Below are 26344 nucleotides of genomic sequence, written 5' to 3' on the forward strand. Positions count from 1 at the left end.
GACAGCACAGTGAGACACCAATAAGACAGTAAAGTGCAGTGGTGGGGGACATGGATACAGTGCAGCACAGTTCAAGTCCAGAGGTCCAGCCCTAGCAGCTCGCCATAGATTGAGATTGATATTGAGCAAACAAACATCATAAATATACGATCAATACAATAAGTGCAGCAATCATAATAAAATAATTTGTACAATCAATTAAAACAATTACTCAAGATTATGGTGGGATGGTTGGTGATTAACACATTGGGCGCCGGGGGTTGTGCCCATCGTTGTACCCAGTCTGCCACCGTTGAAAGCCTAATGGAGATGTTTACCTTCTTTGCAGGGCTATAACTCTTTAAATATTATTGGTATATCTGCATTACTATGGCCCATTCAACATCGATTATCTATCGTTCAGGATGTGGGAACGTTATATTTTTTCATTCATACATTGTTGTGTTAATACCGTCTCGAATATAAGTGTTTTTAAGCTTTTCTGCTGTAATTCCAAAAACGAGTTATAGGCCCCGACGCATATGATAGATTATCGATTGGAGTTTCTTTCCTATACACGCTATATTAAAAAATTCAAATGTATATGATCGGTATACATTATGCGTGAAGGAAAGGGGGGGGGGTCGTTTATAATTCCTTGATCGTCAGTAACGGCTTTATTTAATATGGGTTGATATATTGATCAGATGGTTTGCAGTGAAATTAATAAACAATCGGGCTGAAAATAACATTAGTGTCCTCTTACCGTTCGCTGATGAGACTGGAGAAAAAATATCCCAATTATTTGACGCCGATCTCCTAGATTAATTTCCGGTTTGTATGGCGCAATAAACGCCGAAATCATATCGATTATTGAGTTTATAAAGCGATCCAAATGCACTATAGTGTTTGTCTGGATCCACGTAACAAGATATTACTGCCGGAGGGATTTCCTCGATGCACCAGCGCCACCTCCGGTTTTGGCGAGAGTGTAACTCGCCCGACCATCCACCAGGCGGCGGTATTGAGACGTTGCAATCTCATACAGGGTGCCGCTGCAGTCCGGAGGGAGACTGGATGAATTATGAATGCCATGGCGAAAGAATGAAATATTGATCCCAAAAACGATTTACGCCGTTGTTGGCGTTCAACGCATGGCGGGCAACAACGGCATAAGTCGTTCTTGGCGACCAATGTGTTAAGGATTTAAACTGAAGTATTGAGTTTTAGAGTTTGGTGTCTGATGTTCCATGTTATATTCATTAAAGAAAGTTGATTCAATAAAAAAAAAATACTTTATTCAAATTGAGGATTTAGTTTTGAGGATAAAAAATTATAAAAATAAATTAATTCAAAATCCGTTCAAAAAACCGTGACGAAGTTCGAAGCCCAAAACCAGGCTTCAGGGGAAACAGCCCTGGTGGCTGAGTGGTCATCACTGTGTGTCTGTGAACATCATAACTGCTGATGTTTATGTAGTCGGATGTAAAATTATGTTCTGGATATCCGTCTGCATGAAGGTACAGCATGTCCCCTGCCTGTTTTATGTGGACATAAATCAACCATTCAAGAGAGAGTGTGTGTGTGTGTGTGTGTGTGCAGGGTGTGTGTAGTGTGTGTGCGTGTGTGTACAGTGTGTGTGTGTGTGTGTGCGTGTGCAGGGTGTGTGTGTGTACAGTGTGTGTCTGTGTGTGTGTGTGTGTGTGTGCAGTGTGTGTGTGTGCAGTGTGTGTGTGTGTGTGTGTATGTGCGTGTGCAGTGTGTGTGTACAGTGTCCTCCCGGTACCTTGCCAGGCTTGTTGAAGCTGCCGTCTCTGGGTGCCTTGAGGTCGCTGAACTGCTTCTGGTACTGCGGCGCGGCGGTCCACGGGGAGTGGGGCGCGGGGGGCGACAGCATCAGGAAGAAGGGGTGCTGAGGACTCCGGTCGTCCAGGAAGTGGAGCGACCTGTTCAACTGGAACACAGGACGGACGCAAAGCAAACATGAATTTTCGAATATTCGTTCTTAAGAACAGTAGACTATTCTAAAATGATTTTGGCCAGTCATGCACATCTCTAGTGTCAAGCAGTACGTTGTTATGTTGTGTGTGTGTGTGTGTGTGTGTGTGTGTGTGTGTGTGTAAAATAAAGCGTGGTTGAATTGAGAAGCTCTGTTGACTAAAGAACTTACAGCTTAGCTTCTCCAACCTCCATTTAACTAGGAATTTACACAACACTCCAATTTACCATCTTTAGATGATTTCATTAGAAGATATGTTTATGTTTATTGTTATTTGCACTTACAAACATACATTCTGGAATAAAATAAGTAAAAGAAGAACAGTTAAAATGTGCAGGAAAGGTCAAAAAACCCAAGGACCTCCCCTCTTAAACCTATATAGGATAACTACACAAAAAAATCCCCCCCCCCCCCACATTATGCACAAACACATGCGCATATCCCTCTCTCATACACACAGATACATACAATATAGCATTTAACTATTATAATGTTGGGGGGAAAAATAAAAAAGACTTTACACAAATACACATGGATACTATAGACTACAGGATCTGTAGTTCTTTTTTAAGCTTACTTTTAAATATATTTAAAGTGGAACTCAACATGTTTCTATTAGATTTTGTATATCATTCACCGTGGGGCGACCTCGAGAAGGAACCTTAAGTATGAACCCCGAGCACTTTTTAAAGTTGTTATGGTGAAGTGAGGTGAACTTTGAACTCTTTTTTTAAGAAGAGCCGGTCGGGTCGCTTCGTTCTATTCTAGGAGGCTTTTGCAGCAGAGTCACTGTGGTGTCACATGATGATGACATCATGACACGATGACATGCAGGACGGGCACCATGTGACCAGAGAGGAGGCGCACCATGTGACCAGAGAGGAGGCACCATGTGACCAGAGAGGAAGCACCATGTGACCAGAGAGGAGGCACCATGTGACCAGAGAGGAGGCACCATGTGACCAGAGAGGAGGCACCATGTGACCAGAGAGGAGGCACCATGTGACCAGAGAGGAGGCACCATGTGACCAGAGAGGAGGCACCATGTGACCAGAGAGGAGGCACCATGTGACCAGAGAGGAGGCACCATGTGACCAGAGAGGAGGCACCATGTGACCAGAGAGGAGGCGCAGAACTTCATGAAAGAAAAAAAAAGGAGCGCAGCTCTCGACTAAAACATGATTATTTTAGTAACGGTGAAAGAATGCAATCTGGCAACAACCTCGACCTTTGAGAGAGGAACCTGCTTAAATGAAACATTTAAAAAAAACATTGATCTTTTCTCTCTCTCTCTGTCTCGCTACGGTCTGTTGTTCATTAACCGTTTTTCTGTGGAAAATACAGGGCAATATAAGGAAAGGAGGTAAAATAATTATCTGTGTGTATGTACAGTATATGTGTGTGTAGCTGACGTAAGGAGTTTAGTGAAAGAACATGTTCTGCTTTTCCTCGTGGGGAAAGTGTCCAGGTAAGCAGAACTCCTGCCACTGTGAGATTAACCATTTCCTCTTTCTTCATCATCATCATCTAGTTTCGATATGAATATGAATATGATATGATATAAAGGTATACTGGTCCGTCCACGAGGATAGCGAAGAGTTGGATAGCCATTAAATGCCATTTGAGAATAGAGGCTATTAATGCAAAGCGACGGCCTATAGCCTATACATATTATTTAATGTTTTCATAAGCGTAAAGATACAACAGCTAGATTAATGATCAAGTTGGTTTACTGTATGCAGGGCTTCGCAGGGCTGTGCCATGTGTTATTAAATATGCGCAAGTTACTGTTGCATAATGTAGGCTATGGCTGCCATTATATGTAATTCATATAGGCTACCTTGTTGTGAAGGGCCAGATTAAACCGAATATATATATTTATTTATATATATATATTTAATTGGGCGGCTAGGTGGTGTAGTGGTCTAAGGCACTCGCCACCAGTGTGGAGACGCTAGGATTCGCGTGTTCGAATCCAGCTCTCCACATTGTTTTTCAGTTTGGCTGGTCGTCCGCAGTAATACACATTGGCCGTATTACGGGGAGGGAAAAACTGAAGGGTGGGGATCGAACGTTGTGAACAAGCGACTCCTACAAGTCGGTTGGTGCGCCTGCGCAGTAGAATCAGGAAGTGTCGGGGGCAGCGTGAGCCTCCCACGCGTTACTCCTCGACACTAAGAGATCGAGCTGCGCAGGTGAAAAGATGCGACTGCTGTTACCTCAAGTACCGGAGGGGACTTGTGCTATGTATGACTTAGTCCTCACTGCAGCCGGCTTGTGGGAGGCAAGAAACAGCGTTCGTGACAGGGGAGGGTTGAATTGGATGATACGAAATTGGGATGGGAGAAAATATAGAAAATGGGAGAAAAAGTGGATCAAAAAAAATATATATATTTAATTGTATTTGTATATTCTCTAATATTCCCTGATATCCCTTGTATATTCCTTGTACAATATGCATTGAATATCCATTCTAGCCTACTGAACATCCCATAATAGTCTCCATTCTACTATTGGTCGAGACCTTGGTGCCAGGCTGCCATACCCCTCAGACCCAGTTCAAACGTACCGCTCCACATGTACGAACAAGTCCTAGTTCCGCGTAGGAATCTGGCTACCGCACCACTAATGGGACTATTTGTTCATAGTGCGTATATATACTGCGCTACTAAAGTAGGACTTTCTTTTCAGTCCAGTTTCTTACCCTCCAATAGAGTCACAGACGTAAAGCCTCCCCGCGACGCCACGTGTGGGAGTAAGGCCAAGTTCGCCTACCATCGGTATTGAGACATCGTGTATATTAATATTTGAATAGTCATATTTGGCACTATATCGTCGAGTTGGACGTAGTCTATTAAGCTAATAATAGTCTGTTAATATATAGTGCTTCGTGCGGTGAGAATACTACCGTAGTCAGTACCCCATCGTTTCGGGCAGAGAACTGGCTGCTTATCCAGGGTGGTTGACCCCACGTGAAGCTGCACCCGAGGAGCCCCAGAGCCGACGAGCGAGTGGACCTGTATACCGGATTATTCTACCGACGACAGCCCGCCTTCCCAGGCACGGATTATGCTTTGTATACTTTGATTATTCCATGGATAAAGACCCCCGACACTGCCGTGTGTTGGAACCCCCCCCCCCTGGAGAGGACGCAAGGTGAGGAGACGCTCTGCAAGACGAGGTCGCTTCACGTCTCTCCTCCGTGGACCGGAGAACGCCGGCCCACAAAGAGTCCACCTGCTTTCATCTGTGGTCCAAGGATCGCCGGCGCATTGAACGGCACTACAGTGGGTTCACCTGGGATACCCTTGGCCGGATGAGGCAGCCGGATTCTACCCCCCCCCCCCTTCCTACTCCTGTCGGCTTACAAGCGACCGGATTAACCCCCCCTAGTGTATCCAGTATATAATCATTAAAGTACCATTGCTGTTATTCCTTAAACTATTCCAGGTCGTATATGTACCACCTGCGCCTTCAGAGATTGGACATTCTCTATTGATATACCGACGAATACTCTTGCCATAAAAGTGCATACTAATTCCATTCATAAATGTGATTGATTTGATTAAGTGCTTGCTCTACACACCATCGCTGTGTAGAAATAAAGACCTATTTCTAATTCGTACATTTGTGTTGGATCCGTTTCATCTACGTGACAGTGTTCATCATAATATATTTATGCCGAGTACTGGGTGGCCGAATATTAAGTACAAAGGTAGTGGTAGTAAGTATCATATCTAGTAATACAGTCAGGGAATTGTACCCCTCAGTTACATACCTAATACCGACAACAAAATAGATTGTATGCCTCTAGTACAAATCATATTATACCCGGTAGCCAATCAAACAGAACGAATAAAGGCATTCATATTCCAGCATGGTTATAATGACACACTAACGCCAAACAGTGGTTAACGAACGGTCTTTATTAGTATTTTGAGCTGTCCAGGCAGAATTGCAGCAATGGTCTTAGGGAGTCTTGATATCTGACATCATGTACAAGTCCGCCAGCCTGTTATTTATCCCATAACACGCGTTGTGTCTTCTTGGTTCCGTGAACAATCTCGCTCGTGGAGTTTCTCATAGTTCGCTCGGGTCAGTCCATTATTTCACATCCCATGGGGGGTGTTTCATGACCATATATGGATAATCATGCACGAGCATTGACGGTAGAACAACGAGGTATTTATCAACACGGAGGAGCGTAGGACCCGTGTACGCACGGTTGATAAATCCCAATATTTCTGTGCGTACACACATTCTAAATTCTGTGCTTACGTACGAACATAGAACACTTTCTAAGAATTGTTGATAAATGAGGGCCCAGGACATTTATAACAAGTGTTGCAGGGCCAAGGTTAAGAGAATAACCAAAGACTCCAGTCACCCAAACAACTGCCCCTTTGAACTGCTGCGGTCAGGCAAGCGCTACCGGAGTCTCATGGCCGGTACAGAGCGACTCAGAAGGAGCTTCTATCGCCAGGCCATCAGGATGCTCAACTACAATGTAACAACCCATCATCTACACTCATTGCACACACATCCACACTCACTTTTAACAAACACTCACCTTATTAACACTCACTTTAACACTAAATTATATTTATCCATTTATTAAAGAGATTTGCACCCCATTCATACCTCATTTGCACCTTACCTCAAAGTGTTGTACCTCATTGTACTTAGAATGTATATTGTATATTCCTCTTTTACTTACTTTTTTTTTACTGTATGAAGCACACTCTCAGGGGCTCATACAGAACCAAGCATTTCACCGTAAAGTACATGTATTTTATTGTGACAAATAATAAACAAACTTGAACTTTATACTCACTGTGAGGTCTGTGAGGTTAGGGTTACAGTAGTGTTACAGTAGTGTTTATACTCACTATGAGGTCTGTGAGGTAGTCTTCTGCATAGCTGTCTCCGTGTTTCTCTTCTTTGCCGTTGACCGACAGGCTGTAGTTGTAGTACTGTGAGTTCCCCACCTGCGACAACAGAGAGCTCATGATGCTCATGGTAACCAAAGACTCTAGTCACCATAACAACTGCCTCTCTGAACTGCTGCGGTCAGGCAAGCGCTACCGGAGTCTCATGGCCGGCACAGAGTGACTCAGAAGGAGCTCATATCCCCAGGCCATCAGGATGCTCAACGACTCCGTGCAACACTCACCATCTACACTCACTGCACACACATCCACACTCACTTTAAACACTCACCTTACCACTCACTTTAAATGTATCTATTATTAAAGAGATTTGTACCACATTCATACCTCATTTGCACCTTACCCCAAGTTTTGTACCTCATCTCATTTCTGCATTGTACCTCACTGTTACTCATTTTTACTCTGTATTGTATATATGTATATTGACTTTACCTACTTTTTACTTCTTAATTTTTTACTTACTTTCTCTTTACTGTATGTAGCACACTCTCAGGGGCTCATAACAAACAAGCATTTCATTATAAAGTATCCTGTATTTTGTTCTGACAAAATAAAAACAAAATTGAACTTGAACTTGATAATGACATCATACCAGGATGACGGACACCACTACCGTGTGTGTGTGTGTGTGTGTGTGTGTGTGTGTGTGGACTCACTAGAGCGTGCCACTGGTCCCAGCCAGGTGGAACATGGCCGACGTCACCTGCTTCCTTCTTCCCGTACTGGAGAGGAAATAGAGCCAGTTATCAGACATGCAGCTACTTAAACATCATATTCCATTTAATCTTGATGTATATCATACATTTGCTTTTTGTTTCATAACCTTCTATTTGCAAGTTAATTAATTAATTACTTGCATATTTATATAGCGCTTTTCTAGACACTCAAAGCGCTTTACAATGTAGGGTGGAAATTGCCTCCTTCAACCCCACTGGTAGCACCCAACCTTGGGCTACGCAGGCTCAATGGCTGCCATACACTGGCACCCGGCACACATCACACTACACACTGACTACCATACACTGGCACACATCACACTGACTACCATACACTGGCACCCGGGACACACCACACTACACACAATGGCTGCCATACACTGGCACCCGGCACACATCACACTGACTACCATACACTCACTGGCACACATCACACTACACAATGACTACCATACACTGGCACCCGGCACACATCACACTGACTACCATACACTGGCACACATCACACTACACACTGACTACCATACACTGGCACCAGGCACACATCACACTACACACTGACTACCATACACTGGCACACATCACACTACACACTGACTACCATACACTGGCACACATCACACTACACACTGACTACCATACACTGGCACACATCACACTACACAATGACTACCATACACTGGCACCAGGCACATATCACACTACACACTGACTACCATACACTGGCACCAGGCACATATCACACTACACACTGACTACCATACACTGGCACCAGGCACATATCACACTACACACTGACTACCATACACTGGCACCAGGCACACATCACACTACACACTGACTACCATACACTGGCACACATCACACTACACAATGACTACCATACACTGGCACCAGGCACATATCACACTACACACTGACTACCATACACTGGCACCAGGCACATATCACACCGACTACCATACACTGGCACCAGGCACATATCACACTACACACAATGGCTGCCATACACTGGCACCCGGGACACATCACACTACACACAATGGCTGTGTGACAATAGGAATGGCCCTAATTCACCCACTCACTCACTCACTCACTCAGTAAGACTGATATATTGTCTGGCCTCCTGGTCCAGCAGATATAATACATCACAATAATAACCGCACACCACAATTCCACATTGGCCATATATATATATATATATATATATATACACCGGTGTTAACTTGTTCAAATAAAACATTTATCACAAATGATGTTGTAGCCTATCTGCATCCACTCGGCGCTCCATCAAGACGTCACCATCACTTTCGTACCAACCGTGCCCTTATTGGATTATTTATGTTGACGAAACTGATGAGTTATATTCATTACAGAAAGTTGAAAAAAAATAAGACTAATTTAAATCAGATTAATCACTTTATTGAAATTGAGGATTTTGTAAATTGGCACGTCATAAAATATGACGACAGACATTAGAAAACTTCAATAGAAGCTTTGAATGTAAAAAGAAATGTACATTCAGTACAGCCCTACAGTTAAACTGCAACCATGTTATCATGAGGAGTTGATCATCTGCATACGGGGAGGCCGAGCGAGCGGAGGCACATTATACAGACTGACTGATAAAAACACACCATCAGTTAAGCAGTTACAGCAACATCATGTTGCAACAAGTCGTCACAAGATGTGTCAGAAGCACCGAGTGTGTGTGTGTCTGTGTAATTCATTATTTATAAAAAAAAATATGAATTATTAAAGAGCTCTAGTACCGGTATTGGAACTGAAAAAGGTGGATGAGTGCATCTCTACTAATTCAACCAACAACTTACTAACGTATGACGTATATCATGCCAGTTAGGGTACTTTACTCATATATATATATATATATTAGGGATGCCCCGATCGATCGGCCACCGATCGTTATCGGCCGATACTCAGTATAAATATGCAATCTGTGAATTCCGATAATTAGTCATATTCGCCGATAGCGGAAACCGATCAAGCGAAGCTCTCACTCGCTGTCTGTCTCAGACACACAGGACCTGCAAACTGCCGCTGCTCCTCCTCCCTAGCCCCGCCCGCCCCCGTGTAGAGTTTGTAAACAAAGAGGTGCGGCTCCTCTGCTCGAGTCTGTAGTGCACTGCATTCGACCTGCGCTAACGTTAGCTACCTAGCTATCGTTACTGTTTAAACAAAATTACCCAGTCAACTATTCACGTTTAGTAGGCATTGTCTAACGGTATTTAGCCGGCTAGCTACCGATAGCTCCTGATATCAACAAATTATCCAGAAAGTCTAGTAGTTCATGTTCATACCTCAGTTAGCTTGCGTTAGCTGACGTTCGTTTACTGTTCAAAACGAAATGTCCCATTGAAATAAAGTTCTGTCTTAACGTCATCTAGCCGGATAGCAGTAGCTACAGATAGCTCTTGATATCAATGTCTTATAACATTGATTTAATGCATATTCGAGCTGAGGGCTTGCTGAATGTGAAATGACCAAAGCACTTAACGTTACCAATGGGGTCCCGCTGCAGCACAGGAGAATCCTTTTTGGAGCTGGGCTACTAGAGTACACACAGACAGTGGAGCTGTTTGCAGATAGTGAGCATTTTGACTTGTTGCGTGGTGGCGATGTCTCGCAGTCGCAGATAATACAAGTACAAGTCTAATTATATAATATATATATTTTATAAAAAAAAAAAAAAAAAAAATTTTATATAAAATAATTTTTAATTTCTTTTTAATCAAAAACAATCGGTATCGGATCGGTATCGGCCGATATGGCTCACGACGATCGGTGATCGGTGGCAAAAAACGTGATCGGGGCATCCCTAATATATATATATAAATAATTAAATATATATATATATATTCAGATTCTAATTCTTTATTGCCCATTGCTGATAGGGCATACACAGTTTATTTATTTTTCTCATATTCAGAGTTAACACTTTGAGTGCCGGGACACGTCTTTTCACGTCTTTGCTGGCCATGCTAAAGTTGCCGGGGGACGCTGTACAGCGTCCTTATATCAATATTTCAAAAATCTGCGATCGGATTCATAATGTCCCTCCGCTGGCCTGAGATCCACCAGCAGGACCCACTGAGCTCTCTGGCGGTTCAGGAGCGCCATCTGGTGGCCGATCGGCGCAATCGCCAAAACAGGATGTTGAATAGAGGTTGTCATGACGACCGTAGTACTTCCGGGCACTCGCTATGGTTCATGGGACTCTGGCTCGTCACGCTACACGGTGATCGATTGCCAATAACTCGATAAACAACATGATTTGGACGTATATACCATTACATTTACATTTTACATTTAGTCATTTAGCTGACGCTTTTATCCAAAGCGACTTACAAGTTCTGTACGACAAGCCATCAGGAAGGGCACAACTCTATCAGCTGAGCAACAATGTTCATCAAAGTGTTGAGTGCTACAGTGTAGGTTAGTTTATTAGGACAAGTGCATGACAGTACGGTTAGTTAGGGTTAGATTTTTTTTTTTTTTTTTTTTTTTTTTTTTTTTTTAATTTAGATAATGGTTGAAGAAGTGCGTCTTTAGTCGACGGCGAAAGATTGGACGTGATTCGGCTGTCCTAACTGGGGTGGGTAGTTCATTCCACCATTGTGGGGCAAGGACTGAGAATAGGCGACTTCTCTTTGATGACCCTCCCGGAGCTTGGATAGGAGTAGGTCTGAGGCGGCCAGAAGATGCAGAGCGTAGGGGTCTTGAGGGTGTGTAGTTAGAGACCATTGACCGGAGGTAGGCGGGAGCGGTTCCCTTTGCCGCACGGTATGCTAGGTCGAGGGCCTTGAAGCGGATTCGTGCAGCAATGGGGAGCCAGTGCAGGTCCCTAAGAAGTGGGGTGACATGGGCCGACTTCGGTAGGTTTGAGATCAGGCGGGCCGCTGCGTTCTGAATGAGTTGAAGAGGCTTAGTGGCAGTGGCCGGGAGGCCAGCGAGCAGTGCATTGCAGTAGTCGAGGCGGGAGATGACTGTTGATTGGACGAGGAGTTGGGTGGCTTCTTTTGTCAGGAAGGGGCGTATCCTTCTGACGTTGCTCAGGAGGAATCGGCAGGTTCTGGTCGTCGCTGCGATGTGAGCAGAGAAGTTCAACTGGTCGTCGAGGACAACACCAAGGTTCTTGGCGGTCGGGGACGCAGTCACAGCTGCATTCTCGACTGTGATTGAAAGGTCGGTTAGGGGGGAGGATTTGGCCGGCAGGTGGAGCAATTCTGTTTTGCTTAGGTTCAGTTTGAGGTGGTTGGACGTCATCCAGGCTGAGATGTCGGACAGACAGGCCGAGATCCGCACAGAGACGTGGATATCTGAGGGAGGGAAGGAGAGGAAGAGTTGAGTATCGTCGGCATAACAATGGTAGGAGAAGCCATGAGACGTGATAATGTTACCCAGTGATTTAGTGTAGAGGGAGAAGAGAAGGGGTCCTAAAACCGAGCCCTGGGGGACACCCGTCCGCAGGGGGCGGGTGGCCGACAGGGTCCCTCTCCATGACACTTGGTAGGAGCGGTCATTGAGGTATGATGACAGCCATGTCAGCGCAGAGCCAGCCACTCCCATTCCTGCGAGGGCCGCAAGGAGGATCTGGTGGTTGACTGTGTCGAAGGCTGCAGATAGATCTAGGAGAATCAGGACAGAGGAGAGGCCTTTCGCTTTTGCTAAGTGAAGTGCCTCTGTGACCGCAATGAGGGCTGTCTCTGTGGAGTGACCAGTCCTGAAGCCTGACTGATTAGGGTCTAGGAGGTCATTCTGTAAGAGATAAGTAGTAAGTTGGTTGGATACAGCACGTTCAAGTGTTTTAGAAAGGAAGGAGAGAAGAGAGACAGGACGGTAGTTGCCTATGACAGTAGGGTTCAGGGTTGGTTTTTTTATGAGCGGCGTGACTCTGGCTTGTTTTAGGGAGGTGGGGACCACCCCCGAGTTGAGTGAGGAGTTGATGGTTGCAGTTAGGAATGGGAGGATGTCTGGTGCTATGGTCTGGAGGAGTGGGGAGGGTAGCTGGTCCAGCTGGCAAGTAGTCGGACGGTTTGACGTTACCAGTGTCAGGGTCTCTGCTTCTGTAATGGGAGAGAAAGATGACAGAGTGAAGGATGAGGTTCTCGATTCAGCATTTGGAATGGGTGGGGGTTGGGAGAAGGAGCTGCGGATGTTCTCCACTTTTTCCTCAAAGAAGATCGCAAAGTCTTCGGCAGAGAAAGATGAGGGAGGGGGGGGTGGGGGGGGAGTGAGGAGGGAGGACATGGTAGCATGCAGTTTGCGAAGATTCTTGGCAGAGGCCTCGATCCTATGGTGGAAGAAAGAAGCTTTGGCATTAGTGATGGTTTTGGAGAATGTTAACAAGAGGTTGTGATATGTGTCGATGTCAGCAGTGAGGCGTGACTTTCTATACTTCCTTTCAGCTGCTCTCAGGACCTGTCTTTGTTCTCTCACTGGATCTGTCAGCCATGGACTGGGTGGGGAACGGCGGGCAGGTTTCTCAACGAGGGGACAGAGCTTGTCGAAGGAGGTTGCCAGGGCTGAAAGGAGGGTGGAGGTTGCCATCTCTGTGGAGAGAGCAGAGAAGGTGTCACTCAAAGGTAGAGCGGATAGTATGTCAGAGGAGAGGGTGGAGGGGGATAGGGAGGGCAGGTTGCGTCTGAGTGAGACTGTTTGAGTTGGGGTGAAGACCTTTCGGTTAAGCATGAGAGTTAGTGAGAAGGATATGAAGGAATGGTCAGATACATGTAGGGGAGTTACCGTGGTGTTAATGATGCTGGAGTTACGGGAAAATATGAGATCCAAGGAGTTGCCTGCTTTGTGGGTGGGAGGCATGGCAGTGGGAGTCAGGTCAAACGATTGTAGGAGGGAGACTACTATGACTGACTGAGATGAGTCAGGCAGGTTGAAGTCGCCCAGTAGAAGGAGAGGGGTACCATCTTCCGGTAAGGAGCTAAGAAGCATGTCCAGCTCATCTGTGAAGTGATCGAGCGGACCTGGAGGGCGGTAGAGTGTAACAATGGTGAGATTGAAAGGATTAGAGACAGATACTGCATGATATTCGAGAGAGGAGAGTGACAGTTCTGGGAGTGGTGTTACGTTTGTAGCCCATGAAGGAGATGTCATGAGGGCAGTGCCTCCACCCCGTCTGGAAGGTCGAGGTGTGTGAGTGAAGTTATAGTTTGTAGATAATGCTGCAGGTGTTGATGAGTTATTGGGGGTTATCCAGGTCTCAGTTAGAGCCAGGAGCTGCAGATTTAGACTATGGGCGTAGGCAGTAATGAAGTCAGCTTTCTTGACTGCTGATTGACAATTCCATAAGCCTCCCCGTACTGTGACAGGTGTATTAGTGGCTGTAGGAGGGTAGGAGAGATTAGCCGGGTTACTAGCAAACTGTCGTGGATGGGTAGAGTCAGTTCTGGAGGAGCAGATTGTGGATATAGGTATGAGACACATTGTATTGTCGAGAGTGGCAGGGAGGAAGTAGAGAAATAGCAGTGTGGGAGGGAAATATAGGATTATGGTGTACTTAGCACTGGGTGGATCGGTGGATCCCTCGGCGGTGAACTCCAGGATAACTCCTCCTCTTTGTCCCATTATACAAGCTGGAGATGGACCGGGTAAAAATATATCCCATAATGATAAAATTTCTACTCGACGATGATCGCCCAACGGCGCGCGGAGACTGGGGTGAGTTTCAGCGTGTAACGTTACCGTCTTCGATAATAACTGATATTATCAACATTTGACCCACATTAGATGATTGGTATAACGCTGCCCACGGAATTATAAACGCCCCCTCGCCCATCCGGTCAACATCAGATGACGTGTAGTAACTTCTAGAAGTACGTCTAGTTGGAATTTTTTATATCGCGCTGATTGCCATCAAACTGTATTTCATCATCAATATAATGCATTTGGGGCTATATATCACATTCTGGAGAAAGCTGCAGAAAGAGATGAAAACATACTTATACATTAGACCATACTTTACTATGAATATGTGAATGAAAAAGTTTAACGTTGCTACACAATGAACAATACATATAGGACTTTAAATGGGCCCTAATAATGGCAATGTAGCAATAGAATTTAAAAAGTTATAGCCCTGCAAAGAAGGGGACTTTCTCCATAGACAAATAGCGCTGGCAATCTATGGTATATCATTAATTTAACCTTAGGCAACCAAAGTGTTAATTATATTGTTCACACATTTTTTTTTTTTTTATCTACTTTTTCTGCCCATTTTCTATTTTTCTCCCATCCCAATTTCGTATTATCCAATTCTCCCCTCCCCTGTCTCGAACGTTGTTAGACCATGCCTCCCACTGGTCGGCTGCAGTGTGGACGAAGCCTTGCATCACGTGTCCCCTCCGGTACTCGAGGAGGCAGCCGTCGCATCTTTTCACCTGAACAGCACGATCTCTCAGCGGCGAGGAGTAACGCGTGGGAGGCTCACGCCGGCCCCGTCGCTTCCTGATTCTGCTGTACAGGCGCACCAACCGACCTGTAGGAGTCGCTGTCCACAACGTCCGATCCCCACCCATCAGCTTCCCACCCCTAACACTGCCAATTGTGTTAGTATGAACGACCGGCCAAGCCGGAAGCAACGCCGAGAGCTGGGCTCAAACCCAGCATCTCCTGCGTTAGTGGCGAGCGCCTTGCCAGGTTTGTGTATTATAATTGTAATTATTTTATTGGAAAAAATAAGAATCATGTGAGAGAATAGTGATCTCAATTCTTGGAGAGAAAAATCGTGATTCACATTTGAGCAAGAATCGTGCAGCCTGTATGTATATACAGGGATTAAAGCAAAAAAAAATCTCCTGACTGAAATTTTTTTCAGGCCAAGTCATATTCTTATTTTAACCTCCACTGTATTTCTTTTTAATAGCGTTGGCGTTTTAAGGGAGCCTACTTGTTTCGGTTTCGTCGATAATCCAATGTACAGTTACCCCCCCACCCCGCCTACCCAACCCTTCCCTCCCCAACCACCTCCAATGTACAGTCCCCCCCCCCCCTCCACCCAACCTCCTCCAATGTACAGTTTCTTCGTCAAATGTATATGCTCTCTTTTTTAGACTCTTATTGTATCACAAACAATACTGTGTAAATCTGGTACGTCATAAATGTATAGATGTAGCAGTATTATCTATCTGTATGTCATGTATGTCATATATGTTATGATGAATTGAAAATGGGGGACCCTGATGTAAAGAGGAAAGTCTTTCTCTGGTCTGCAACCCCTTGACAATTGTGTGTATTGAGCTGTACTGTATTGTACCCATTCTGCAATCTGTTATAACAATCAATCAATATTTAACCGATTGCAGAATGGGTACAATACAGTATGGCTCAATACACACAATTGTTAAGGGGATGCAGACCAGAGAAAGACGTTTGTCTTGTTTACATCATCAGGGTCCCCCATTTTCAATTCATAGTGACATTTATGACATGCATGACATTGACATCATGACATTTATGGCATAGGGACATACTACAGGTATATAGTACTGTTACATTTGTGACATATACGATATGCAAATATACAGTAATGTTACCCATAGATCCTAACAGAGATTATATACATATGGGGAGGAGACTGTACATTAGGAGGGGGTGGGTGGGTGGGAGAAAATATACAGTACTGTTACCCATAGATCCTAACAGAGATTATATACATATGGGGAGGAGACTGTACATTAGGAGGGGGTGGGTGGGAGAGAAATATACAGTACTGTTACCCATAGATCCTAAGAGTGATTATATGCATATGATGGGGAGGAGACTGTACATTAGGGTGGTGGTAGAAAAAAGATACATACGGTGGGGAGAGAATATATACGGTGGGGAGGAGACAGATACACCCGTGTGATGTTGCTACGGAGTTAAGCTAATAAACGGAGTCACAACCACAGCAGGGGACTCACATATTGTATTGTGAAGTAACACGACAATGACAAACGTGTTGTTTCTGTTTTTCTTTTTGACATCGTTGCGGCACACTGAACAAGTTAACTCACCACTACAGCCCCCAGTAGCGCTGCCTAGCCAGTCTCTTCAAACGTCCTCTCCTATCGAAACTTTTTGTTAGGTGGTCCCGCTGATCCTTTTCATCTGAGAACCCCGCGGTGGGTTCTCTTTTTAGTGGCCGGCTTACTCCTTCCATTTAACCGACGCTATTAAGCTAACGTTAGCTAATCGGTATATAGCAGCGAGTGCAAGCAGCGTGGTGGCTGTGACGTTGGTAAACAAGCAGTTGACGCGTGAGGCTGCAAAAAAGGCGACCTGTCTCTCGAGTCGCTGAGTGATGATGACTGCTTGGCGCGATAGGAAAAAAAAGCCCTTTTCCATATTTGGCGCCTCCGATTGGCTCAATTTTGTTTCAATCTGTATGCATCTACAAATCATGCAAATACTTCCGTCAGACTGCGAATCAAATGGACGGATCTCCCCAATCAAATTGACGGAAATCCGTCTGGAGACGGAATGCTTTAATGCATGTATATATGTGTGTGACTGTGTTCATACCTGGTTGAGGTACTTGCCAGCGAAGAAGGTCTGGTACTGCTGCTTGCTGAGGTAGACGGGGAACGCCTCGGACTCGGGGCCCTTCTGCCACAGCAGGCTGGAGCAGTTCCCAGACAGGGAGTTGTTCCTGACCGCGTGGTTATGTGGATACTGACCAGTCAGGAGACAACTCCTACTGGGGCAGCACAGTGGTGTCACCGTGAACTGCAGAGAGGGGGGGAGGGATGGGGGGGAGGGAGGGGGGGGGGGGGGGAGAGAGAGAGGAGGACAGGGAGTGAGAGAGGAGGAAGAAGAGGACAGGGAGTGAGAGAAAAGAGGGAGAGGAGGACAGGGAGAGAGAGAAGAGGGAGAGGAGGACAGGGAGAGAGAGAAGAGGGAGAGGAGGACAGGGAGAGAGAGAAGAGGGAGAGGACAGGGAGAGAGAAGATGAGGACAGAGAGTGAGAGAAAAGAGGGAGAGGAGGACAGGGAGAGAGAGAGAAGAGGGAGAGGAGGACAGGGAGAGAGAGAAGATGAGGACAGAGAGTGAGAGAAAAGAGGGAGAGGAGGACAGGGAGGGAGAGAGAGGAGGACAGGGAGTGAGAGAGGAGGAAGAAGAGGACAGGGAGTGAGAGAAAAGAGGGAGAGGAGGACAGGGAGAGAGAGAGAAGAGGGAGAGGAGGACAGGGAGAGAGAGAAGATGAGGACAGAGAGTGAGAGAAAAGAGGGAGAGGAGGACAGGGAGGGAGAGAGAGAGAAGATACCGGTACATTAGGATGAAAGGATGGTGCATATTTCCAACAGGGATTCACTGTTTTCAATGTCATGCACTTCCATGAAGTGACCAACAGGTCACAGGTCTGTTCTACACCTTTCACACAGACACAGTTGACCAGCCAGTGTCCGAAGACCAACTGTTCTACTGACCCGGCACTCTTACAACCCAGGTTGTGTTCTGCGACACGATGAGTTCTACCTGGTCGGCTCGGTGGAAAAAGGCTTTATGGTGGAAGAAGCACATCCTGTTGGCTTTGGGTTATGGAGCATCAGTATGAGATAACCCTTTCACTACCACACTACAGAAGGTTAACCCTTTCACTACCACACTATAACAGAAGGTTAACACTTTCACTACCACACTACAGACGGTTAACCCTTTCACTACCACACTACAGAAGGTTAACCCTTTCACTACCACACTACAGAAGGTTAACCCTTTCACTACCACACTACAGAAGGTTAACCCTTTCACTACCACACTACAGAAGGTTAACCTTTCACTACCACACTACAGAAGGTTAACACTTTCACTACCACACTACAGACGGTTAACCTTTCACTACCACACTACAGAAGGTTAACTCTTTCACTACCACACTACAGAAGGTTAACCTTTCACTACCACACTACAGAAGGTTAACCTTTCACTACCACACTACAGAAGGTTAACCTTTCACTACCACACTACAGAAGGTTAACCTTTCACTACCACACTACAGACTAGGGATGCCCCGATCGATCGGCCACCGATCATTATCGGCCGATAATCAGTATAAATATGCGATCGGTGATCGGTGATAATGTTTTATTTTCACCGATCGTCAAACCCGATCTCACTCACTGTCGCTGAGTTCTGTCTCAGACACCGGTGGTGCGGCGTCTGCTCTCGAGTCCAGCCCCTCCCGCACGCATGTAAACACGGGTCTAGTCTAGTGAGACACGGGAGGACGGCGTGTCGGCGTCTCCCTGAGCTAACGTTAGCTTAGCTACCGTTACAAAATGACCCAGTCAACTATTCACTTTTAAGGCAGTTTATCACCAAGGACACCTCACTTTTAACTGACATCTCCACCTCGCAGGTGGAGAAAGCCCTCTCCTTACAGATCCCCAAAAAACAAATATCTATCTTCTATAGTACTCTGAACCTTAATTCATCTTTATCTTCCTATGTTACTAAACAGTCCTGGGAAGAGGATTTGGACATAGAAATCACAGATGCAGACTGGCAGGATACGTGGACCTACGCAAAAAAAATCTCGGTTTGTAACCGCACCAAGGCCATCCAAATTAGAATATTGCATCGCATTCATATTACCCCCGCCCGTAAAAGTAAAATGGATCCCAATACGTCCCCACTTTGCTTTAAATGCAAGATAGAGATTGGAAATCACGTCCACTGTTTTTGGACCTGTGTAAAACTACAGAGCTACTGGTACGACGTTGTAGAAGAACTGTCTGACATATTTCACACCCCCATCGAGCTGGATCCCCTCTGCCTTTTGCTGGGCCTCCCAGATATTCATGTTACCAATTCCAAACATAAGAGACTGTTCAATTTGTTGACATTTGCTGCTAGAAAGAACATCCTATTGTTTTGGATCAAGGACGAGGTCCCGTCAAAGAGGTCATGGCACAATATCATAATGGAATGTATCCCCTGTGAGTATATTACGTGTATGCTGCATTCCAAGTTGGACACTTTTTATGAGATCTGGGACCCCTATCTGTCGCATATTGGGCCTGCACTATCCACCACTGTGCTCGCCGGATTTCCCCATTACCAGTAACCTCCCACTGCTGCCTTGTTTTGTCTACGGTACTGGCACTGTAAATACTGTACATGTCCTATTGACTACAGTGGCACTGTACATGTTCTCTTGACTGCGGTAATACTGTACATGTTCTCTTGACTACAGTAGTGCTGTACAGGTACCCTTGACTACAGTAACACTGTACATGTCCACTTGACTACAGTAGTACTGTACATGCCCACTTGACCACATTGATACTGTACGTGTCCTCTTGGCTACAGCAGTACGGTACATGTTCTCTTGACTACAGTAATGCTGTACATATACCTTTGACTACAGTGATACTGTACATGCCCTCTTGACTATAATAATACTGTACAAACCCACTTGACTACATTGATACTGTACGTGTCCTCTTGGCTGCAGTAGTACTGTACATGCACTCTGGGCTACTAGGGAATACACGGTCATATGCACACGTTCACAACACACATATATGCATGTACACATAAAACATATACATAGGTAAAGCACACGCACATATGGGTAGGTAGGACACACGTATATATAGCACACGAGATAAGGCACACACGTGAAAGCCACACTTATTTTATTTTGTTTTATTTATTTTATTTTCTATTGTCATTTCCTTATTTAATTTTTATTGTCTTTTTTATTTTCTGTTTGCTTGTCTTGTAATGTTATTACTGTTGTTAGTGTCATTATTTTTATTATTATTGACGGTATTGTATTGTGATGTCTTGTTCTATGTTGAAAATTGAAAATAAAAACATTTATAAAAAAAAAAAACTATTCACTTTTAGTTTAATACATGATGAGGCATTGTCTAACCGAACGGTATCTAGCCGGCGAGCTACCGATAGCTCCTGACATCAACAAACGCTCCAGCAAGTATAGTAGGTAGGTATGATACCTGTTAGCTGTTAGCTGTTAGCTCACGTTAGCGCAAGTTAGTTCACTGTTAAAAACGAAATGTCCCATTGAACTAAATAATTCACTGAGGCGTTGTATTAACGTTATATATCCGGCTAGCAGTAGCTACAGATAGCTCCTGATATCAATGTCTTATAACACTGATTCGATGCATATTCGAGCTGAGGGCTTGCTGAGCACAGTTAAGTAACGTTATACCAATAGGGTCCAGGTGCAGCGCCGGAGAATCCTGGCCGTAGCTCGAGGCTACTCCAGTATAGGTCCAGCTGCAGCTCCGGAGAATCCTGGCTGTAGCTGGAGGCTACTAGAGTACACACAGACAGTGGAGCTTGTTGCGTGGTGGCGATGTCTCGCAGATAATACAAGTACAAGTCTAATAATATAATATATATATTTTATAAAAAAAATTATAATAATAATTATATAAAATAAAATTTAATTTATTTTAATCAAAAACAATCGGTATCGGATCGGTATCGGTCGATATGGCTCACGACGATCGGTGATCGGTATCGGTGGCAAAAAACGTGATCGGGGCATCCCTACTACAGACGGTTAACCCTTTCACTACCACACTACAGAAGGTTAACCCTTTCACTACCACACTACAGAAGGTTAACCTTTCACTACAGAAGGTTAACACTTTCACTACCACACTACAGACGGTTAACCTTTCACTACCACATTACAGAAGGTAACCTTTCACTACCACATTACAGAAGGTTAACCTTTCACTACCACACTACAGAAGGTTAACCCTTTCACTACCACACTACAGAAGGTTAACCTTTCACTACCACACTACAGAAGGTTAACCCTTTCACTACCACACTACAGAAGGTTAACCCTTTCACTACCACACTACAGAAGGTTAACCTTTCACTACCACACTACAGAAGGTTAACACTTTCACTACCACACTACAGACGGTTAACCTTTCACTACCACACTACAGAAGGTTAACCTTTCACTACCACACTACAGAAGGTTAACCTTTCACTACCACACTACAGAAGGTTAACCTTTCACTACCACACTACAGAAGGTTAACCTTTCACTACCACACTACAGACGGTTAACCTTTCACTACCACACTACAGAAGGTTAACCTTTCACTACCACACTACAGAAGGTTAACCTTTCACTACCACACTACAGACGGTTAACCTTTCACTACCACACTACAGAAGGTTAACCTTTCACTACCACACTACAGAAGGTTAACACTTTCACTACCACACTACAGACGGTTAACCTTTCACTAAAGGGTTAACCCTTTGGTAGTGTGGTAGTGAAAGGGTTAATGTGCTGTAGAGGGGTGGGCAGTCATATCGGTTTGAATGAAGTTGTAAATAATTAGTCATGGCTTTCATTCTGTGAGGAAAAAAATTACTCTGCAAAGTCAAAGAACAAACGTACCGGATATTATTATTATAGCCAAATGTAAATGGTAAAATAAAAAATGGTAAATGTATATAGCGCATTTATCCAAAGCGTTTTACAATTTGCTCCTCACATTTTACCCGCTCACTCACACAACGACGGCAGAGGCGACCATGCAAGGTGCCAACCTGCTCATTGGGAGCAGTTAGGGGTTAAGTGTCTTGCTCAAGGACACTTCCGACACCCTGCCCCGGGAGGGGCGGGAATCGAACCGGGAGCCTCCGGATTACCAGACGACTGCTCTACCTCCTGAGCCACTGTTCACCATGTTAAATTACAACAACCCACTTGGCATGTGACATCAACCTGCAGACAGACACAGACCCAGGGCTAGATCCACAAAGAATGGATTGCACGGTGCACGGTGAAATTTCTTTGTATACTGTGCAATGACAATTAAAAGTCTATTCTATTCTAGTTGCACCCTTACTTACAATTCATTATGAGAGAAATGGGGGACCCTGATGTAAACAAGACGAAAGTCTCTCAGGTCTGCATCCCCTTAACAATTGTGTGTATTGAGCCGTACTGTATTGTACCCATTCTCTGCAATTTGGTAATAACATTTTATTAACATATTGTTTACATCAGGGTCCCCCATCATAATGAATTGTAAGTAAGGGTGCAATTAGCAGCACCGTGCAAGCCATTCTTTGTGGATCTAGCCCCCAGTATAGAAGATGACGTCCTGGGATCTCATTGGCTTGATGTAACCCCCCCCCCCCCCCACACACACACGACCGACATGTGTCAATAACCCATGTTTAAAAAGTCACAGGAATATTAGCGTGTGCTGACCTCAGTCCATGACTGTCACATGTAAATGACTCATTTTCTACTCACCGCATTGGAGAACGTTACCCCGGCATCTCCAATCAGGGCCTTGGTTTTCTTCATAGGAGTCTATGAAATGAAGACATGGATGAGTAGATTTTATTAAAACATGTACATAATGTTAGCGTGACAAACTCAGCACATAAAGATCACAAACATTTGGAAGAAAAGCAACAGAAATACGATTTCTCACACTATAGGGGGTTCTTTCTCAATTCTTTCTGACTATTTTAACCCTTTCACTGCGACAAAACACAGACGGTTAACCCTTTCACTGCCACATGACAGCAGGTTAACCCTTTCACTACCAAGGTTGTAGAAGGTTAACCCTTTACTATCACACTACCGACTGTTACCCATATATACATATACCATATATATATTAGGTGAATAGGCACTAGTCTGGAGTAAAATAATGACCATAAACCTGACCATATCGCACACACCCTTGTGGTTGTGTGTCTTTATGTTGTTGTTGTTGTGGTTGCGTTATGTTATGTTGTCTAAAATGCACAGGAAGGCACTGACTTTACCACATGCAGCATGATCAAGTCAAACACGTTTCCTCTTTTTAAAAACACCACAAGGCCTTCCACACATCATCTACAAGTTAACCCTTTCACTGCCCCGCTACCAAGTTCAAGTTTCTTTATTAGTTGTCATACAGAAGTACAGAATACTTTTATACAAAATGCTTCTTTCTGTTACGCTCCAAAGACTGTGCTAGACAAAAGGATAAGTATAAAATAAAATAAGTATAGCAAGTATAAAATAGAAGTCACGTACGTAGACACAAGTGTTCAGTTGTATGTACATAATAAACTGTTAACCCTTTCACTGCGACACAACAACAGCCGGTTAACCCTTTCACTGCCACACGACAGAAGGTTAACCCTTTGAATGAATGAATGAATGAAAACTTTATTAACAGATTGCAGAATGGGTACAGTGCAGTACAGCTCAATACATACAATTGTTAAGGGGATGCAGACCAGAGAAAGACTTTCGTCTTGTTTACACCAGGGTCCCCCATTTCCAATTCATCGTAACATATATGACATACATGACATACAGATAGACAGTACTGCTACATCTATACATTTATGACATACCAGATTTGCAATTACAGTACTGTATTTGTGATACAAAAAGAGTCCAGAAAGAAAAGAGTATATACATTAGGCGTAGAAACTGTACATTGGATTGGGTAGGTGGGGGTGGGACTGTACATTGGAGGTGGTTGGGGGGGGGGGGGGGGGGGGGGGGTAGGAGTGGGGGGGGGGGGGGTTGGGTAGGAGGGGTGGGTGGGGACTGTACATTGGAGGTGGTTGGGTGGGTGGGGGGGGGGGGTGGGTGGGGGACACTGTACAACTGTACAAACAACACTGTACATTGGATTATTGACAAGACCATACTTGGTAATTTACTGTACATTGGCGGGGGTTGTGTTCGGACATTTACAGGGGCCAGTTTCGAGTTGCAGTCTCCCTTAGGTGTTTTTTGAGAGTGTTTTTGAAAGTGGGTAGTGATTCACATTCCTTTACAGCTTTGGGTAGGGCGTTCCACATTGATGTGGCATAATTGCGAAACGTGTTTAGTCCCTTGTTTGAGCCGAATCTGGGTTTAACATGATTTGTGGAGCTCCCTCTGGTGTTGTGATCGTGGTATTCACTGACCTTTGGGAAGTATTTAGTCATGTACATGGGTACCTTGGTCGTGTAGTGTATCTTGTAGACCAGGCCCATTGCAAGTTGCTGTACTCTGTCGTCTACTCTAAGCCATCCTAGGTTGTCAAAGTGGGCAGGGGTGAGGTGGGTTCTAGGAGTAAGGTCAAGCAGTAGTCTGACCAGTTTGTTTTGAGATGTTTGTAATTTTGTTTTTAGCGCCTTTGAGGTGCTTTGGTACCATGAGGTGCAAGCATAGTCGTAGTACCCTTGAATGAGTGCTCCTGCTAGAGTCTTCAGGGTATTCTTGTTTACCAGTGAGGAGATCCGGTACAAGAAACGAGTTCGTTGGTTGACTTTTTTTATTACATTGGATGCCATTTTGTCACAGGAAAGATTTGCCTCTAGGATGGAACCCAGGTAGGTAATATCTTCTTTCCTTGTGACAATATTGTCACCCACTGTAACTGAGAAGCCGTCGGTCTTGCTGAGTTTGTTATTTGAACCGAAGAGAATGGACTCTGTTTTGCCCATGTGTAATGATAGTTTGTTATCAGCGAGCCATATGCAGATTTTGCTTAGTTCTGAGCTGAGGGTTTTTTCAACCTGTAATTTGTTCTTGTCAGAGACCAGCAGGGCTGAGTCGTCCGCAAACAGGAACAAGTTGCAGTCACAAGCTGACGACATGTCATATTAGCTGAATAGGCACTAGTCTGGAGTAAATAACGACCATAAACCTGATCATATCGCACACACACAGCCTTGTGGTTGTCTCCACCTCTAAGATGCACAGGAAGGCACTGACTTTACCACATGCAGCATGATCAAGTCAAACACGTTTCCTCTTTTTAAAAACACCACAAGGCCTTCCACACATCATCTACAAGTGAACCCTTTGGTTTGCACGCAGACTGGACATGAAGATGTTGATTGATTGATTGAAAACTTTATTAACATACTGCAGAATGGGTACAATACAGTACGGCTCAATACATACAATTGTTAAGGGGATGCAGACCAGAGAAAGACTTTCGTCTTGTTTACATCAGGGTCCCCCTTGTTCAATTCAACAGGAGTCGGACATATATGACATACATGACATACAGATAAGACAGTACTGCAACATCTAGACATTTATGACATACCAGATCTACAAATACAGTAGTTTGTGATACAAAAAGAGTCCAGAAAAGAGAGTATATTATGTCACCATGCCGCCCAGCTGCACGTCCTGGTCGTCGGCCAGGATGAGGATGATGTTGCTCGGCTTGTCGTCGCAGACTGAGCCCCTGAGGCTCCAGCTGAGCAGCGCGAGCAGCGCCAAGAGTCCAGAGCTGCTCCCAGAACCTGAACCAGAACCTGCCATGAGCGAGCTGGCGTGGCGGTACCACCCGGTGCGGACACTCGTTATTATTAGGGTTCGTTTCCTGCGTCGAGGAGACGGGTTCTGAGGAGACTTGCTGCGGGGAGACGACGGTCACCTGCTTGTTGTGTCAGAAAGTTTCAGGAAGTAAGACAGTCAACTGATCACGTGACGTGGTGTCGAGGGGGCGGCGCTTCAGTCAACTGATCACGTGACGTGGTGTTTGATTGAAAACTTTATGTACAGCCTGGCTCAATACATAAGGGGATGCAGACCAGAGAAAGACTTTCGTCTTGTTTACATCAGGGACCCCCGTTTGTCGAGGGGGCGGCGCTTCAGTCAACTGATCACATGGCGTGGTGTCGAGGGGGCAGTGCTTTTTACATCATCTTACTAC

At 44.8% G+C, this 26344-nt stretch overlaps 1 protein-coding gene across 1 annotated transcript in view; it reads right to left on the bottom strand.

Moving 5' to 3' along the window:
- gnsb (glucosamine (N-acetyl)-6-sulfatase (Sanfilippo disease IIID), b) overlaps positions 1-26079 on the bottom strand; it is a 37651-nt gene extending 11572 nt beyond the window's left edge. The window contains exons 1-6 of the mRNA XM_084325204.1: positions 25795-26079; positions 22930-22989; positions 17181-17384; positions 7584-7649; positions 6868-6966; positions 1766-1933 (exon numbers count right to left, since the gene is read on the bottom strand). Coding sequence (XP_084181330.1) covers positions 1766-1933; positions 6868-6966; positions 7584-7649; positions 17181-17384; positions 22930-22989; positions 25795-25950 — 753 coding nt within the window. The 5' untranslated portion in view covers positions 25951-26079. The remainder of the gene's footprint in view (positions 1-1765; positions 1934-6867; positions 6967-7583; positions 7650-17180; positions 17385-22929; positions 22990-25794) is intronic.
- Between the last annotated feature and the right edge of the window lie 265 nt (positions 26080-26344).

Source organism: Notolepis coatsorum (genome assembly GCF_963971535.1).
Source record: "Notolepis coatsorum genome assembly, chromosome: 11".
NCBI classification, from domain to species: Eukaryota; Metazoa; Chordata; class Actinopteri; order Aulopiformes; family Paralepididae; genus Notolepis; species Notolepis coatsorum.